Source organism: Diceros bicornis, chromosome 38 (genome assembly GCF_020826845.1).
Source record: "Diceros bicornis minor isolate mBicDic1 chromosome 38, mDicBic1.mat.cur, whole genome shotgun sequence".
NCBI lineage: Eukaryota > Metazoa > Chordata > Mammalia > Perissodactyla > Rhinocerotidae > Diceros > Diceros bicornis.
In genome coordinates, this window is record NC_080777.1 from 30,392,441 (window position 1) to 30,407,558 (window position 15,118).

A 15,118-nucleotide genomic window follows, 5' to 3' on the forward strand; every position below is an offset into this window, starting at 1 on the left:
TTATGGCTGGGATGGGCATGCCCCTCTGTGCCTCTCTTCTCTCCCCCAGATTCCCTGGCATTGGGAAAATTTTCCATGAGGGAAGTAATAGTTCCCCAAGGATAGCCTTGGGTCTTTCCTGGGCACCCTGTCCCTAAGCCAAGCTCACTCTCCAACCTGCCCCACAGCCCTCCCAACCCCAGCCCCTGGGCCTTCCCTCTTTCCCATCCCCTCCCTCCCCAAGGTACAGGGAACAAACTCTGTGCTTGGTTCCCATGGCTCCACTGGGGGCGTTTTTCTATTGACTGCCTGCCCATGGCTATTGCTCCTCTCTAAGGAGAGCAGAGAAGATTCTAGTCCTTGCCCTACAGACCCTGTGTTGCTGGAGACCATTATGAGACTATAGGTGGGGACATGGTGGGCGAGCAGGGCTAGGCATGCACACACCGTCTGTCCAGCAGAGCCCCTCGGCCATGTCCCTCTCTGTCTGCTGCTCCCCAGCCTCCTCCAGTCCCAGGGGAGCTCTGTGCTCAGGTGCCAGGGCTGTTGCTTTCTCTCTCCACAGCCCCGCCCCTGCCCTGTGCCTCCCGCCACTTCTCCCATGTCAGCATCAGGCCCAGAGCTGGAGATGGGAGGCCTGGTGCCAGCGCTATCTCTATTCTCCCTGCAGGACCCTGACCCGCGCAGGCATCCAGCTGCTCCCACCGGGGATGTGCCAACAGCTGCCCAGGCTCCGAGTCCTGTGAGTGGCTCACGAGCATTCTCCAGCCTTGGCCATGTGCCCTCGCTCCCATGGACTGGCAAAGGCCCCTCCTGCTCTGTCCCACTTGGTCACTTCTCTTCCTGGAGAAAGGGATAGCGTGGGCTGCTGCTGAGGACCTGCCTGCAAGGGCCTGGGTCATCCTCTCTTGTTCATTGTCTCTGGGGTCAGACCTGGGTTTGAGGCCCAGCTCTGCCACCTACTTTGCTTTTAGTGCCATCGAATGGATTCCACTGGTGCCCTAGAGACCCCGTGTCCAGCAGAGAGAACCCCTGCCCGGTCTTTTTGTGCCATCCTCTCACCTTCCAGCACCATATCAGACAAGGCTCTGCTGCTATTCATAGGATTTTCATGGCCAATTTTTTCAGAAGTGTGTGGCCAGGTCCTTCTTCCTAGTCTGTCTTAGTCTGGAAGCTCTGCTGAAACCTGCCCACCATGGGCGACCCTGCTGGTATGTGAAATCCTGGTGGCACAGCTTTCAACATCACAGCAACACACAGCCACCACAGTATGACAACCGACAGACAGGGGTTGGTTTCCTGACCAGGAAATGAACCCCAGCCGTGGGGTGAGAGCACCCTATCTTAACTACTAGACCCCCAGGCTGGCTCTTACCGCTGTGTGAGTTTGGACTCACTCTCCAGCGTCTCGAGCTTTAGCATCCTTTAGCAGAATGAGGATAAATCTGTGAGGCTGAGGAACGTCTGTTGAGCGGCCAGCACGTGGCACTGGCACACAGTGGGCACTGAGCCAAGGCGTTACTGTTCTGCTTACACAAGGTGACTTGCCCCTTCTGGAGCCATGGGGTATCCAAGTGGCCTGTGAGGTTGGGGGACTTTTCCTCTCTCTCCTGACTCCAGCTGGTCTCTGAGGCTCCTCTGCACGGACCATCCCCTCACTCAAGATGGGGAGACAACACCCCACATGGAACAGCACTAGGCTGGGCATCCGGAGGCCTGGGCTCCACATTGCCTGGCAGTGTGTCCTTGGGCAAGGCCTGTCTCCTCTCTGTGCCTCAGGTTCCTTGTCTGTTAATAAAGGAGTTGAGGCCAGCTCTGATCTCCCTCCAGCTCATACACAGTGACTGCTGGTGCCGTTCACTCAGGTTGACGTTGACCAGAGTACTCAGAAATGCTGGCGTCTCAGGGCCCCTGCACCCCACTCTGCCTCTTTCCTCATCTCCACACCCCCTCACCTCCTGTCCCCTTCCTCCAGGACCCTCCAAGGGTCCCTCAGGCATTCATAGGGATGAGGCAGCCCTACTGGAAAAGCACCAGCTCAGCCCCATCCGGGCCCTGCGGTGAGGGTGGGACTCAGTACGGGAGGGAGTGATGGGAAGTCTGATTGGGCAAGCGGGTGCCCTGGTGTGAGGCATGTCACAGCTGTGTTCCTGCAGGGTCCTCCCAGCCCCCAGCTGCACCCCAGCCCTGCTCTTTCTCTTTCCCCAGGGAATTGTCTCATAATCAAATTGAGGAGCTGCCCAGCCTGCATAGGTGTCAGAAGCTGGAGGAAATGTGAGTCTGGGGTAGGGGACAGGGGAAGGCGTGCCAGTCAGACTCTGTGCAGGTCTGTGGGGGGAGTCAGCAAGCACACTCTGACCTTTCTCCCTTCTCTGGGCTCGTTGAACCCAGAGCTTAGGGCTGGGGGCTCAGCAGAGGTCTGGATGAGCTTCCCAGCACTCACAGATGATGGACTCAGGAGCCGGCGCCCAAAAGGAGTCTCAAGGTGGCTCCTTAGGGGTTAACAGCTACACAGAAATATGGTAGTGATTAGGGCAGTGGAGGGACAGGGTCATGGCAGAGGGACAGGGCCACAGCAGGGCCTGGTAGGCTGGGCCAGGGGGGCATCAGAGGACTGGAGGAGACCTGCATTACGGAGCACACGCCCTCATTCTCCCCAGCCCATAAACACACGTGCGTGTGTATGCACACACACACTCACACACAGAAGAAACCTGGAATTCAAATTTGACAAGGAAAAAACATCACTTAAAAGATTTTCTAACGGGGCCAGCCCGGTGGCGCAAGCGGTTAAGTGCTTAAGTGCGTGCACTCCAATGCAGTGGCCCGGGGTTCGCCGGTTGGGGTCCTGGGCGTGCACCGACGCACCGCTTGGCAAGCCATGCTGTGGCATCCCATATAAAGTGGAGGAAGATGGCATGGAGGCTAGCCCAGGGCCAGTCTTCCTCAGCAAAAAACAAGGAGGATTGGCAGATGTTAGCACAGGGATGATCTTCCTCACACACACACAAAAAAAAGATTCTCTAAGCTCTTTCCACGCAGCTTCCATTTTCTTGAGCTGGCAGGGCCTCCTGTGTCTGTCCCCTGATCCCAGGCAGACCAATGCCTTCTGGGGTCACAGCAGGGTAGGGGTGCGAGGGTCTATCCTGTTTGTCCAGATGCCAAAGGAAGGAGAGCCTTCTACAGTGCCAACGCCCAGGGTCCATCTCCCATACAGATAGCCAGCCCACTGGGCTCTGCTTCCCAGCTTGGGCCAGTCCCTGGGGCCGTCCACGGGCTGGGTGGTGCTCTGCTGCTGGATAAGAGTCTGGAGGACCCATGGAGCGAGGTCGGCTGGGCTGGGAGCCAGACCCGGCGGGAACCCTGGAAACTGACTCCCTTTGGGGCCACAGGGATGGTTTCATGGCTTTGTCTCCTGACCCACTCACCCAAGGCAAGCGGATCCCCTTGTGCTCCCTTTAATTCCGGTGACTTCTGCGGGCTGGGCCCTTTGTTCCCATGCCAGGAGAAGTGGTGGGCTCTCCTTTCTTCCTCCCAGGGTGTGGGGGTGTGGAGCAGAGCCAGGGCCTGAGCCTACTGGCTCATCCAGCCTCTCTCTCTGCCCCAGAGGCCTCCAACACAACCGCATCTGGGAAGTTGGAGCCGACACCTTCAGCCAGCTGAGCTCCCTGAGAGCCCTGTGAGTACCTGCGGCACCCAGGGTGGGCCCCTGTGGGCCCTCCGTGCCCCTCTCCCAGCAAGTTCAGACCCACAGCACACATGTCAGTGACACACGGCCTCTCTGCCCTCAGCACACACAGGAGGAGGGGGCCTCCCCTTCCAGATGGTTTCTCAGGCCACTTCTCCAGCTGGTTCCCAAGGGACCATGGGGCTCTAAGCCAAGCTGTCCCCTGATCCCCACATCCCTCTTTCTGGGGCCACAGCTGGGTCAGGAGCCAGGCAGCAGGCACCTTCCCCAAAAGGCTGAGGGTACCGCTGCTGGGGCAGTTCAGATGGGGGCAGATGAAGAAGAGCCCAGGACAGGGACAATGAGTCCTTCACTGTGCCCTTTGTCCACTGTCACTGTCCCCTCCTGTCACACTCCCTCTGCCCATAGGGACCTGAGCTGGAACGCCATCCGGTCCATCCACCCCGAGGCCTTCGTGACCCTGCGCTCCCTGGTCAAGCTGTAAGTGCCCATGTGTCTGTCCTCCTGGACACTGGAGACCAGTCGGGACTGTGAGCTGGCTAGCAGGGGCAGAGCGGGGACATGTGTGAATGTGTGACCACACACCCTGGGGAGACAAGCTCCAGCCTAATCAGTCCTCCTGACAGTCCGTATAACAGGCCATGGGGCCCGGCAACTCTGGGACGTCATCTACTGAGGCTCTGACATTTGGGCGGCTCAGCCCTCCCCGGTGCCCTGGCCCCACCCCAGCCTCCACCTGCACCAGAAAGGAGGCTGTCTGGCCCAGAACTGCCTCACAACACGGATGATGGTGGTGGACGTGGGAGCCAGGGTCTCTGAGCACTCAGCAGGCCCGGCCTGAGCACTGCTCTGCAGTCATGAGCCCCACACAGATGTTTCAGTCAACAACAGACCGCACATACGAAAGTGGTGCCTAAGATTAGTGCCATAGAGCCTGGGTGTGTAATAGGCTATAGCATCTAGGTGTGTGTAAGTACACTCTGTGATGTTTGCACAACGAAATCACCTAATGGTGCATGTCTCAGAATGTGTCCCTGTCGTTAAGCAATGCGTGACCGACGAGGATGCCGCTCTGCGGGCAGCAGGGGTCACAGGTCCTCTAAGTTACACAGGATGTAAGCAGGGAGCACAGAGTGCTGGCTGCATGGTCGTTATGTCGGGGCTGGAAGGGGCCTGTGACAGGGCTGCTACACACTGTGGTACAGATAGTTCACTGCACAAGGGCTCCCAGCCAAGGGGGAGCTGACTGCCAGCTGCCTGCATGTCCTAATGGTACGTCCCAGCCAGGGCCCTTTCTGATTAACACCAAGACGCCTTCTGGGCTAGCACCAGCCCTGGCCTCAGAGATGGTCCAGCCCCACACCTCACTTCACAGGGGAGGCCTCCGAGGCCCAGGGGAGAGGCTCGCTCACAGCAAAGGGCCAGAATGCGGGCCTCCTGGACGCTCACCGCCCTCTCTGGTCTGCCGCTCTCTGGGCTCTGGGCCTCGCAAAACTCTCACTGTTTTCTCTACTCCTGTGTTTTCATCCCTTTGAGAGATGAGGACATTGACACTCAGGCGGCTTTGTGAGTCCTCTGGTCACACAGGGAGCCGGCGACAGCACCAGGTTTCCTGCCTCGCCGTCCAGGCTGTTTCCACGACGCACAGTCTGTGGTGTGGTATTTGGTTTGGAGCCCTGGCTTCCTCTAACGTGTCTCTGGTAGAGGACCGTACACACCCTCACCTCTGGCTACAGAGCCGGCCCTGCAACACGGAACGGATGACTGAATCACTGCGTGAAGCCAGATGGCGGCTCGGGCCTCGTGGATCATCAGAAAAGCAGGGGAACGGGGTCAAGCTTGGATGGGCACACGCCCTGCGGGGCAGACAGGGGCTCCTGGATGGGGCTTGGGCCCTGCACAGGAGCTGGGGATGGCCCTGTTACCTGACTTGGGGTGGCTTGGCATTGCCTTAGAACGTCCTTGGTACATAGTGGGCACCCAGTGTTTGATGACTGACCGACTGAGTTATGGATGGTGCCTCCAGCACCCCGACCACCCTCCCCTTCTCTCTGCGGTGGTCCTTCCTCTGCGTTGCTCCTCTTGCTTCCATCCCAGGCACACTGGCCACAACCTTGGCACAGCCCTGCCCCTCAGCAACCCCACTGACTGCCAGTAACCCTGACCATCCGCTGTCCTAGGGACCTGACTGACAACCAGCTGACCACACTGCCCCTGGCCGGACTCGGTGGCCTGATGCACCTGAAGCTAAAAGGGAACCTGGCTCTGTCACAGGCCTTCTCCAAAGACAGTTTCCCAAAGCTGAGGTGAGGGCCTGGCTTTCCCCACACCTGGAGAGGATTGCCCCAGGGCAGCAGGAGAGGCCGTGGAGGGACAGGGAGAAAACCACAGGGCCTCTGCCCGAGAACAGCCTGGTAGCCCAGCGGTTCAGGGTGTAACCAACACTGAGTGGGAAGGGCTCATGCCCCCTTCCCTCTCGACTCCTTTGCAGCATTTCCCCCGTCCCAAGCACCAGCCCTAGGGGACACTAGGCCCTCCTACGAGGAGAGAAGGCCCCAGGATCTCCTTGCTCCCTGCCCTGCTCTCTGCACCCAGATGCCTGTCCCCACTGGGTGGCTTCTGAGCCCCCGGAATGTGGGCAGCAGCCAGGGCACTGGGGAGCGGAGAGCAGGCCGCACAGCCAGGCCCTGGTGCTGATGACACCCAGGCCTCCCTCCTGAAGCAGCAGCAGCAGCGCAGCACAGCCTGTGTGCCCAGAGCCTCACCTGCTGCAGACTAACGAGATACCTGCAGGTCTCTGCCCCCACCCTCAGAGGGCGCGACTCCAGCTCTGCTGCGCCCAGGGGTGGGGTTGGGGACGGGTGTGGGTCTTGCTGGGGCAAGAGTAGAATCCCTCGGAGAATCCCACCTCCTTTAATATAAAAGAAGAGCTGCTGCCTGGGAGGGGAGCAGAGCACCTGATGCTGACCTGGGTCAGCTGCTCCCACTCTGAGCCTGCGGAGGGGTCTCCCTAACAGTGGACAGAAAGATCATCTCTCCATCTTGGTTCTCAAGGTGATGAGGAGAAGACTAGAACATGCTCGGAGCCCTTCAGAGGTTGCAAGACTCTTACAAAGAAAGCCCAGGAAGCTGCCTGCACAGGGGTCAGGGTGCTTTGGGGTCGAAGGGCAGGTGCTGAGTGCCAGGACCCTAAACATGCCTAAGGCAGCCATCTCACTCCTGCCCCCATCCCAGGATCCTAGAGGTGCCCTACGCTTACCAGTGCTGCGCCTACGGAGGGTGTGCCAGCTTCTTGAAGGCCTCAGGGCTGTGGGAGGCTGAGGATGCTCACCTTGAAGAGGAGGACTCTCCAAAGAGGTCCCTGGGTGTCCTCGCCAGACAAGCCGAGAACCACTGTGAGTGACGGCAGCCCCGGGAAAGGCAGGTGGGAGGCTGTGGGAGGAAGTTAGACAGGAGGCTCGGGGACCCTGAGAGGGGACCTGACAGAGCTGCAGAGGGAAACCACCTCTGCACCTCTGCTCACACCTTGTCTCTCCAAGGCCACATGCCATAGGTGGCTGGGGAGAAATAATGATGGTGACAATGACAGCAGTAATGCCTCAATATTTGCCCAGACCTCTGCAGTTCACACTGCCTCTCACATAATACCCCTACTCTTATGGCTCATGTGTTTCATCTCCATGGCTGCCTCCTTGCCACATGAGCCCTCAATTTGAGGGCATTCTCAGAAAAGACATCTACTTCTAATCAACCTGAGCCAAGAAAGATTGAATTAAATCAATTAAATTAAACCTCCTTCCAGGAAAAAAGTCCCCTCACTGTACGACCTTGAGCCAAAAGGAACAGTGTCAGGCTCATTGCCGTGGGAGCCATCCTGCCCCTCCAGTTGGCCCCGGTGCGTCACAGGGCCACCAGGTGTCACAGGCCACCAGGTGCCAGAGCGCCTCGCTGAGAAGACCGTCACAGCACGGCCATCCTGGGCCAGATTGCTTGCTTCTGGGGTGAAAAGGTTGGAGGCAGGCGGAAGTGGGTTCTGAGGGCTGGTCTCTAAGCGATGTCCCAGATGAAGGGCAGAGAGAAGGGCTGCCCTCCCCCCACCCCATGTACAGAACACATTCTGAATTACGAGGAGAGAAAAGAGCCCCTGAGCTTTGGGTTTCTTTGTCAATCTCTCACTCCCTCCCCACAACATATCAATGGAGGAGCTCAACAGAACAATCAATCTGAACATGTGAGAAAAACATCTCATGACGGTATAGACAGCCTGGGTTCTAAACCCGACTATGCCATTCACAGTCGGGTTGCCTGGGACAAGTGATTTAACCTTCCCGAGCCTGGGTTTCTGTATCTGTAAGATGAGCACGGTATCACATGGCTTTATATATCCTATTAAAAGATTCCATAGACGGCCAAGTATGTCCGCTCCAACCACCACTGTAGTGACTGCTGAGAACCGGGCGCCTTCTGTGTGCATGTAGGAGGGTGTGGTTGTGGACACGACTTATGAAGGCCAAGTGTTGCGCTGGCAATCAGGGGTCTCTGGGAGCCTCCCTCCTGGTGCATGAAACCCCCTCCTGGGAGGGTGTGAGGACCAGTGAGGAGGAGCCCACAGCAAGGCTGCTCTGGGCCTGTGGACGGCTGTCCATCGGACTGTTCCCAGATGTCTGTTGAACACTCCCTCAGGGGCTGGAAGGAGGCATGGAAACTTCCCTTCCTCCAGGTGAAACTTTCCACCAGGCTTAGGTCTGGGAGAACCACAGGGCGTCGGGCTCATGGGCCGCCTGACGCCGGTAACGGGAGCTGGGGCAGGGCCCCTCACTTCCTGTGGGAGCTAATGAGCCTCGAGAAGGAAAGCCAGGAGCTGCTGCGGCAGCCAGATCCGATTTCCTCCCTGTTTGAAGAGCGGTTACTTAACACCTTGGCTGTGACTTTCCAGCCTCAGCCAGGTCCGCGGGTTTCACCCCTGTGTTTCATTCATGCCTTTTGATTTCAAAAAATTGCTGAGCTCCATTCTGGAGGGCAGGGTGAGCAGGGAATGAAAGGTAGAGAGGGAAGGAAACGCCAGGACTCTGTGGGCACGCCTCGGCCTCCTGCCCACCCTGATGGCGTCCGGGCTAGGGCAGCTCCACAGGGCCTTCCTGCCTCCTGGGAAAACTCCCAGCTGAAAGTGCTCACCCTTTAAGTGGAGAGGAAGGGTCCACACAAGAAACAAACCATGCGAGCCAGGGACCAATGCGACAAGCGATCACCTCCCCATTACCAAACGACGGACAGAGGAGGAGCCACGGGGTGTCGTCTCTCCAACCTCAACGATGTACAGGCGCCCCTTTCAAAAGAAGCAATTCTCTTCACCACTGAGGGCCTTGGACACTGTTCCTGGTCTGACTTGAGAAACTAAATTCTTATTCTTAAAAAGTCTATCAATGATGAATTATTGCTGCAGAAGAGGGTTTTGTCCTTATAAGCTATAAAATGTTTTAGATTGTCATTTCAAAATTCTCGTAGAATTCTCTCTCATAACTCCCCTGGAGGTCGCAGGCCCTAGTTTCAGAAACATGGCAATAGTGAATACGAAAAAAATCCCATCTGATTCGAACATGTTACAGAATTTCTTTAACAATGGATTTACCATTCTAACTCTATTGTCTGAGACTAGCGGAGTCCAGACTAGCAGAATCACAGAGCCCAGATTCAGAATCAGGAGGATTGTTAAAGATTATCTTGTCCAGCCTCTAACTCAGTAGAGAAGTGCCCTTTCTCACACTGGGGACTTTCTGCTCTAGTATCTCCAGTGATAAATTGTGCCTAGCTCATGCATCTGTAGAGAGCTCCCCCAATCTCCCCCTGCCAAAAATCTGAGAAGAGAGATGGTCAAACATCGGGGCTCTAGTCAGAGAACCCTGGGTTTCAATTCCATCCTGTCGCTCACCGGCTGTGACACCTGGGGCAAGCCCCTTAACTGGCTGAGCCTCATTTTCCTCATCTGTCAAATGATGGCAAAGGGGCACCTGCCCATTTTGGCTGCTGTGAAGGTTGATGAGACCATGAGGGTGAGGACTCACTGGGCACAGGGCCTGGCACACAGGAAGAGCTCGAGGAATCACAGCCCTCGCTGTTAATAAATCTATTAACTGATGCAGTGCACTGTGTTGTGATGACCTGATTCTCCTTTGTCTCCAAGAGCTCCTCAAGAGCAGGGCCACGTCTTAGTCACCACTGAATTCCTCCACGCGTGCCCAATGCCCAATACGGCAGGCAGGGCGCTCCGCACACATGGGCCTCGTTCCACCTCTCTGTTGGACAATCTAATTGTGGGAACTTACTTGTGTTGGTAAGAACTAGAACTTCTCCATTTGAATCATAATTTGTTTTCTTCCACACCCATCCATTAACACTGGCTCTCCCTCCAAGACAACACAGCATCTCATGCCTGACAGGCCTTCAGTTCCCCGAGGCAGCCATCGAATCCCCACCGACTCTTGCAACCCCCACTTGCTGGACTGTCTCTCACACAAATGGCTTCCGCTCACTCACTCTCCCTAGTCCACCTCCTCCAAACACACTCCAGCTCCCCGCTCTGTCTTAAGACGACGTTCTCCTTAACACATAGTGTTCACAACAGGATGTGGGGTTACAGTGTGGACCGGCCAGTGTGAGATTCCTAGCTCCCGTCATGAAGGCAGCCTCCACCCTAATTCTAAGCAGCGCACATGGACTCAGGCTGCCTGGAGAGGACAGGAGAGCGTGCTGAGCTGTAGGAAGAGGGAGGCTCGGGTGAAACATTTGCTGTAAAGAACCAACAATGCAGATAATCCACGTGTGGATAATAGGGAGCTGACCGAGGGTTTACACCCAAGGGTAGAAATTTACACCCAAGGTGTGCAGGGCTGCTGGAACGGCCTGTGCCAAGCAGAGGGAGTTGGGGATGGCTTCTTAAAGGGTGGCATTTGGAGAAAGGTGGAGCTTGACTGACACCAAGACCAGAGCCCCGAGCTACATTCTGGTCTCCCCTCTCAGATGACCTGGACCTGGATGACCTCCAGCTGGAGATGGACACAAAGCCACAGCCCAGTGTCCAGTGTAGTCCCGTTCCAGGTGAGATGGGCTCCTTGGGGTCAGGGGCCAGGACTGGGGACTGGGGACTGGGGACCCAACTGTTCAGTGACATGCTGGTTCAGCCTGGCATATCTGCAGCCATGTTTCAGGCACTTTCTCTGCCTAGGACCCAGCCTTCCGGGGAGGATAGACTCTCCTGGCAACTCCTGAGGAAGCAGTTGGAGTTCTTTCCCTGGGGCGGCTGCTTGGGGGAGCGGCAGTGGCGGGGGGTGAGGGGAGTCCAAGCAACCTTTACACATCGGCCAGTTAGAGGTTATACATCCAGGAGAAAATGTCTCTCACTGAAGAGAGAGGCAGGGAAGAATGTCTTGACCCCATTGCTCGGGGTGGAGCAGGGGCTGCTTCTGAGCACTGCCTCGATCTGAGCCCTGCAGAATCCTGGAGCTGATTAGAGCTCTGAAAGGCCACCTTCTCCATCTCTCTCTACTCTATCCCTGCAAGGCTGGGGTCCTCTTTCTTAAGACTCTCCAGGCTGTAAAAACTGCACAGTATCTGGGTAACTCTTTATCATCCTGTCTGACCCTTCAGCTGAGGAAGCCTCCTATGGAGTCTAGCTGAAATCCATCTTGCCGTAAATTACAGAAAGAGAGATAATGCTTTCTCCTTGGTGCAATTCAACCTAAGGTGTTTGGGGGGAAGAAGTTCCTTCCCTTGGGTAGAAAATGCTAAGAGGCCACCCAGAAGGCACAACACAGTGCCTAGGCCTGGACAGGGACTGTTCAGAATGGACAGTGGGCTTCTCTGTTTCACCTGCCTCTGTCTTCCAGTTTCCCATCCCTCTTTGGCTCAGGCCCCTGCTTCTCCCTTGCCCGCTCTAAGGCTGAAACAGCACTGCCGCTGCCCAGCACCTGCACGCGGGCTTGGTGGCTGCAGCGCGCCCTCTAGTGCCAGCCCATGGCAAGAGTACTAGCGCATGGGAGGAAGCAGGTGGTGGTTTTTCTGACAGTGAAACCCACATCGTTCGCACTGTCACAGAAATCGCACCTCTGAAAACCAAGAATCAGCAGTGATGAGGTAAAAGAGGAAGTTCCAAAAGACAGTCCAACTTGAACTTGCTTTTAAGATAGCTCATGCAAATGGACAAATAAATGCATCCATATGGTGGAGCATTAATTACACAGCCACTGAAAACGTGTTGTTGAGGAATATTAGGTTATGGGAAAGTGAATAATAAAATTTTACCTTAATAAAAGAGAATTAAAAACTACATACAGTAAAATCCCAATTTACTTTAAAAAATCCGTATGTAAATACGTATTTAAAACCTGGAAGAAAACATATCAAAATGATGAGTTCTGTCTGAGAGGTGGGATCATAAGAAGTTTTAATTTTTCATGTTATATTTTCTAATTTTCTACAATTGCCATCTATTATTTGGTAATCAGAAAAAAATATGTTTAAAAAATAGCTCACACAAAAGCCTCTCAAATTCCCAAGCTACCCAACAATACATTGCAGAACAGGAGTCTGAAGCCAAAGGAAATGAAGAAACAATATGTCCAAAGTTACAAAGTGATTTAAGGACATAACCTGGGGAGAAAGATGCAAACACCAGGATCTCACCCGTCTAGTGAACCAGATTGGAAAACCCCAGAGGTCATCTTATTTTTTACTTCCGTGGTATGCTTTGCCTCCCAAATACTACTTGGCTCCGTGAGTGTTAAATGTGGTCTCTGCCCCTCTCTCAGAGCAAGGGAGAGCAGCCTGGTACCACACCCAGTCAGGGCTCACCCACAGCGGGTCCTAGTGGGTCACTGGGCACTGATGGAGAAGCAGAGCCTCAGCCCACAGGCTAGTTATTCTTGGGGGGCCCCTCACACCTCTGTGTCTCTACCCCAGCCATGTCCCCAGTTCTGATGCCCTTTCCACTCCTTTATGCCAGCCTGTCCCTTCCTTCCTTCCAAATGCTGCTCCTTCTGAAAGACTGCTTAACCTTTCCTCAGTGCCCAGGTATCGCTGCACTATTTGTACTGTGTGGATGTTTATTATGAGTTTCTATTTCCCATGTGTATGGGATTAGTGATCACCCTGTTTGCAGCTCCTTGGAAAAAGAGCTGTGTATATCCCCATTGTTCCCCCCAGTACCTCCAAATGGGAATTCTCAGAGACAAGCTTCCCTCAGACTTGCAGCCCTCTGAGGGCAGAGACCTTGTCAGCCTCCCTCAGGTGGGAGTCCTCTGAGGGCAGAGACCTTGTCAGCCTCCCTCAGGTGGGAGTCCTCTGAGGGCAGAGACCAGGTCAGCCTCCCTCAGGTGGGAGTCCTCTGAGGGCAGAGACCAGGTCAGCCTCCCTCAGATGGGAGTTCTCTGAGGGGAGAGGCTGTGTCAGCCTCCCTGGCCTTGGACCCAGGACCCTGTGTCGAGCAGCTCTGGCCCAGGGATAATGTCTGATCCTCTCTCCCACAGGCCCCTTCAAGCCCTGCGAGCACCTCTTTGAGAGCTGGGGCATCCGTCTGGCCGTGTGGGCCATCGTCCTGCTCTCCATGCTCTGTAATGGGCTGGTGCTGTTGAGTGTGTTTGCTGGTGGGCCTGTCCCCCTGTCCCCGGTCAAGTTTGTGGTAGGTGCAATGGCAGGTGCCAACACCTTGACTGGCATTTCCTGTGGCCTCCTGGCCTCCGTCGACGCCTTGACCTTTGGCCAGTTCGCTGAGTACGGAGCCCGCTGGGAGACTGGACTGGGCTGCCGGGCCACGGGCTTCCTGGCTGTGCTCGGGTCCGAGGCCTCTGTGCTGCTGCTCACTCTGGCTGCGGTGCAGTGCAGCGTCTCCGTCTCCTGCGTCCAGGCCTATGGGAAGGCCCCCTCCATGGGCAGCGTCCGTGCAGGGGCCCTGGGCTGCCTGACACTGGCCGGGCTGGCCGCAGCCCTGCCCCTCGCCTCAGTGGGAGAATACGGGACCTCTCCGCTCTGCCTGCCCTATGCCCCACCCGAGGGCCAGCCAGCAGCCCTGGGCTTCACCGTGGCCCTGGTGATGATGAACTCCTTCTGCTTCTTGGTAGTGGCTGGTGCCTACATCAAACTCTACTGTGACCTGCCACGTGGTGACTTTGAGGCCGTGTGTGACTGCGCCATGGTGAGGCACGTGGCCTGGCTCATCTTCGCAGATGGGCTCCTCTACTGTCCCGTGGCCTTCCTCTGCTTCGCCTCCATGCTGGGCCTCTTCCCTGTCACCCCGGAGGCCATCAAGTCTGTCCTGCTCGTGGTGATGCCCCTGCCTGCCTGCCTCAACCCACTGCTCTACCTGCTCTTCAACCCCCACTTCCGGGAGGACCTGCGGCGGCTCTGGCCCTGCACACGGGCCCCTGGGCCCCTAGCCTACGCTGCTGCCAATGAGCTGGAGAAGAGCTCCTGCGATTCCACCCAGGCCCTGGTGGCCTTCTCTGATGTGGATCTCATTCTGGAAGCTTCTGAGGCTGGGCGGGCCCCTGGGCTGGAGACCTATGGCTTCCCCTCAGTGACTCTCATCTCCTGTCAGCAGCCAGGAGGCCCCAGGCTGGAAGGCAGCCATTTTGTAGAGCCAGAGGGAGCCCAATTTGGGAACCCGCAACCCTCCCTGGATGGAGAACTGCTGCTGAGGGCAGAGGGAGCCAAGTCAGCAGGCGAGGGCTTGTCGATGCGGAGGACCTTCCAGCCCTCTGGCTCGGCCTTTGCCTCTCACTTATAAATGTCGCTCCCCATTCTTCTCTTCCCATCTCTTCCCTTCCCTCTCCTCCCCCACCACGAACGATGGCTGCTTGTAAAATAAACACAACCAAAACTCAACAGTGTGACCCACACAGGATGGCCCAGTCCCTGGCTCCATTGGTCCCTTCTCTCCCCTGGCCATCACTAACGTGTGCTTCTTGGCCTGGCTTCCCCTTGGCCTTCCTCTGGGCCTCTTCCCTGTCAGGTCTGAAGCTGTGGACCAGAGATCTAGAAATGTGTCTACTTAAGGGACATGAGGGAAGCAAAGACAGGGACTGGGGAGGGGCTGAGCAGGTCCAGGAGCAGGGTACAATGGGCAGGGGGACCTCCCAAGGAAAGGCCTAGAAGTGGACTGACAAAGGCATTTGGGCCTCTTCTCCGTGACTCATGGACAGGATAGAAAATGTGCTCTGCGTCCCGTTAATCTTGAGATGTGTCATGCAAAAAGACTACCTGTGAAAACAGGTTTTGGAAGATATTACCCATTATGTCCCTTTCTTAGAGATTCGCAGCACATTAGTGTAATAAAGGCTCTGAGAATTCCTGTGGCAGTGAATCTGTTGAACTTTAACTCAGTTCCTCAAATTATTTCACAACAGGTTTTTGTTTGCTTGTTTGGTTTTCATGGAATATCTATTAACGTCTCACAGAATT

At 56.0% G+C, this 15,118-nt stretch overlaps 1 protein-coding gene across 1 annotated transcript in view; it reads left to right on the forward strand.

The window, feature by feature from the left end:
• Window positions 1–14,526, forward strand: part of LGR6 (leucine rich repeat containing G protein-coupled receptor 6) — a 113,144-nt gene extending 98,618 nt beyond the window's left edge. The window contains exons 11-18 of the mRNA XM_058533816.1: window positions 650–721; window positions 2,188–2,253; window positions 3,587–3,658; window positions 4,076–4,147; window positions 5,848–5,973; window positions 6,902–7,062; window positions 10,685–10,762; window positions 13,189–14,526. Of these exons, the coding sequence (XP_058389799.1) occupies window positions 650–721; window positions 2,188–2,253; window positions 3,587–3,658; window positions 4,076–4,147; window positions 5,848–5,973; window positions 6,902–7,062; window positions 10,685–10,762; window positions 13,189–14,444 (1,903 nt within the window). The 3' untranslated portion in view covers window positions 14,445–14,526. The remainder of the gene's footprint in view (window positions 1–649; window positions 722–2,187; window positions 2,254–3,586; window positions 3,659–4,075; window positions 4,148–5,847; window positions 5,974–6,901; window positions 7,063–10,684; window positions 10,763–13,188) is intronic.
• Window positions 14,527–15,118: the final 592 nt, after the last annotated feature.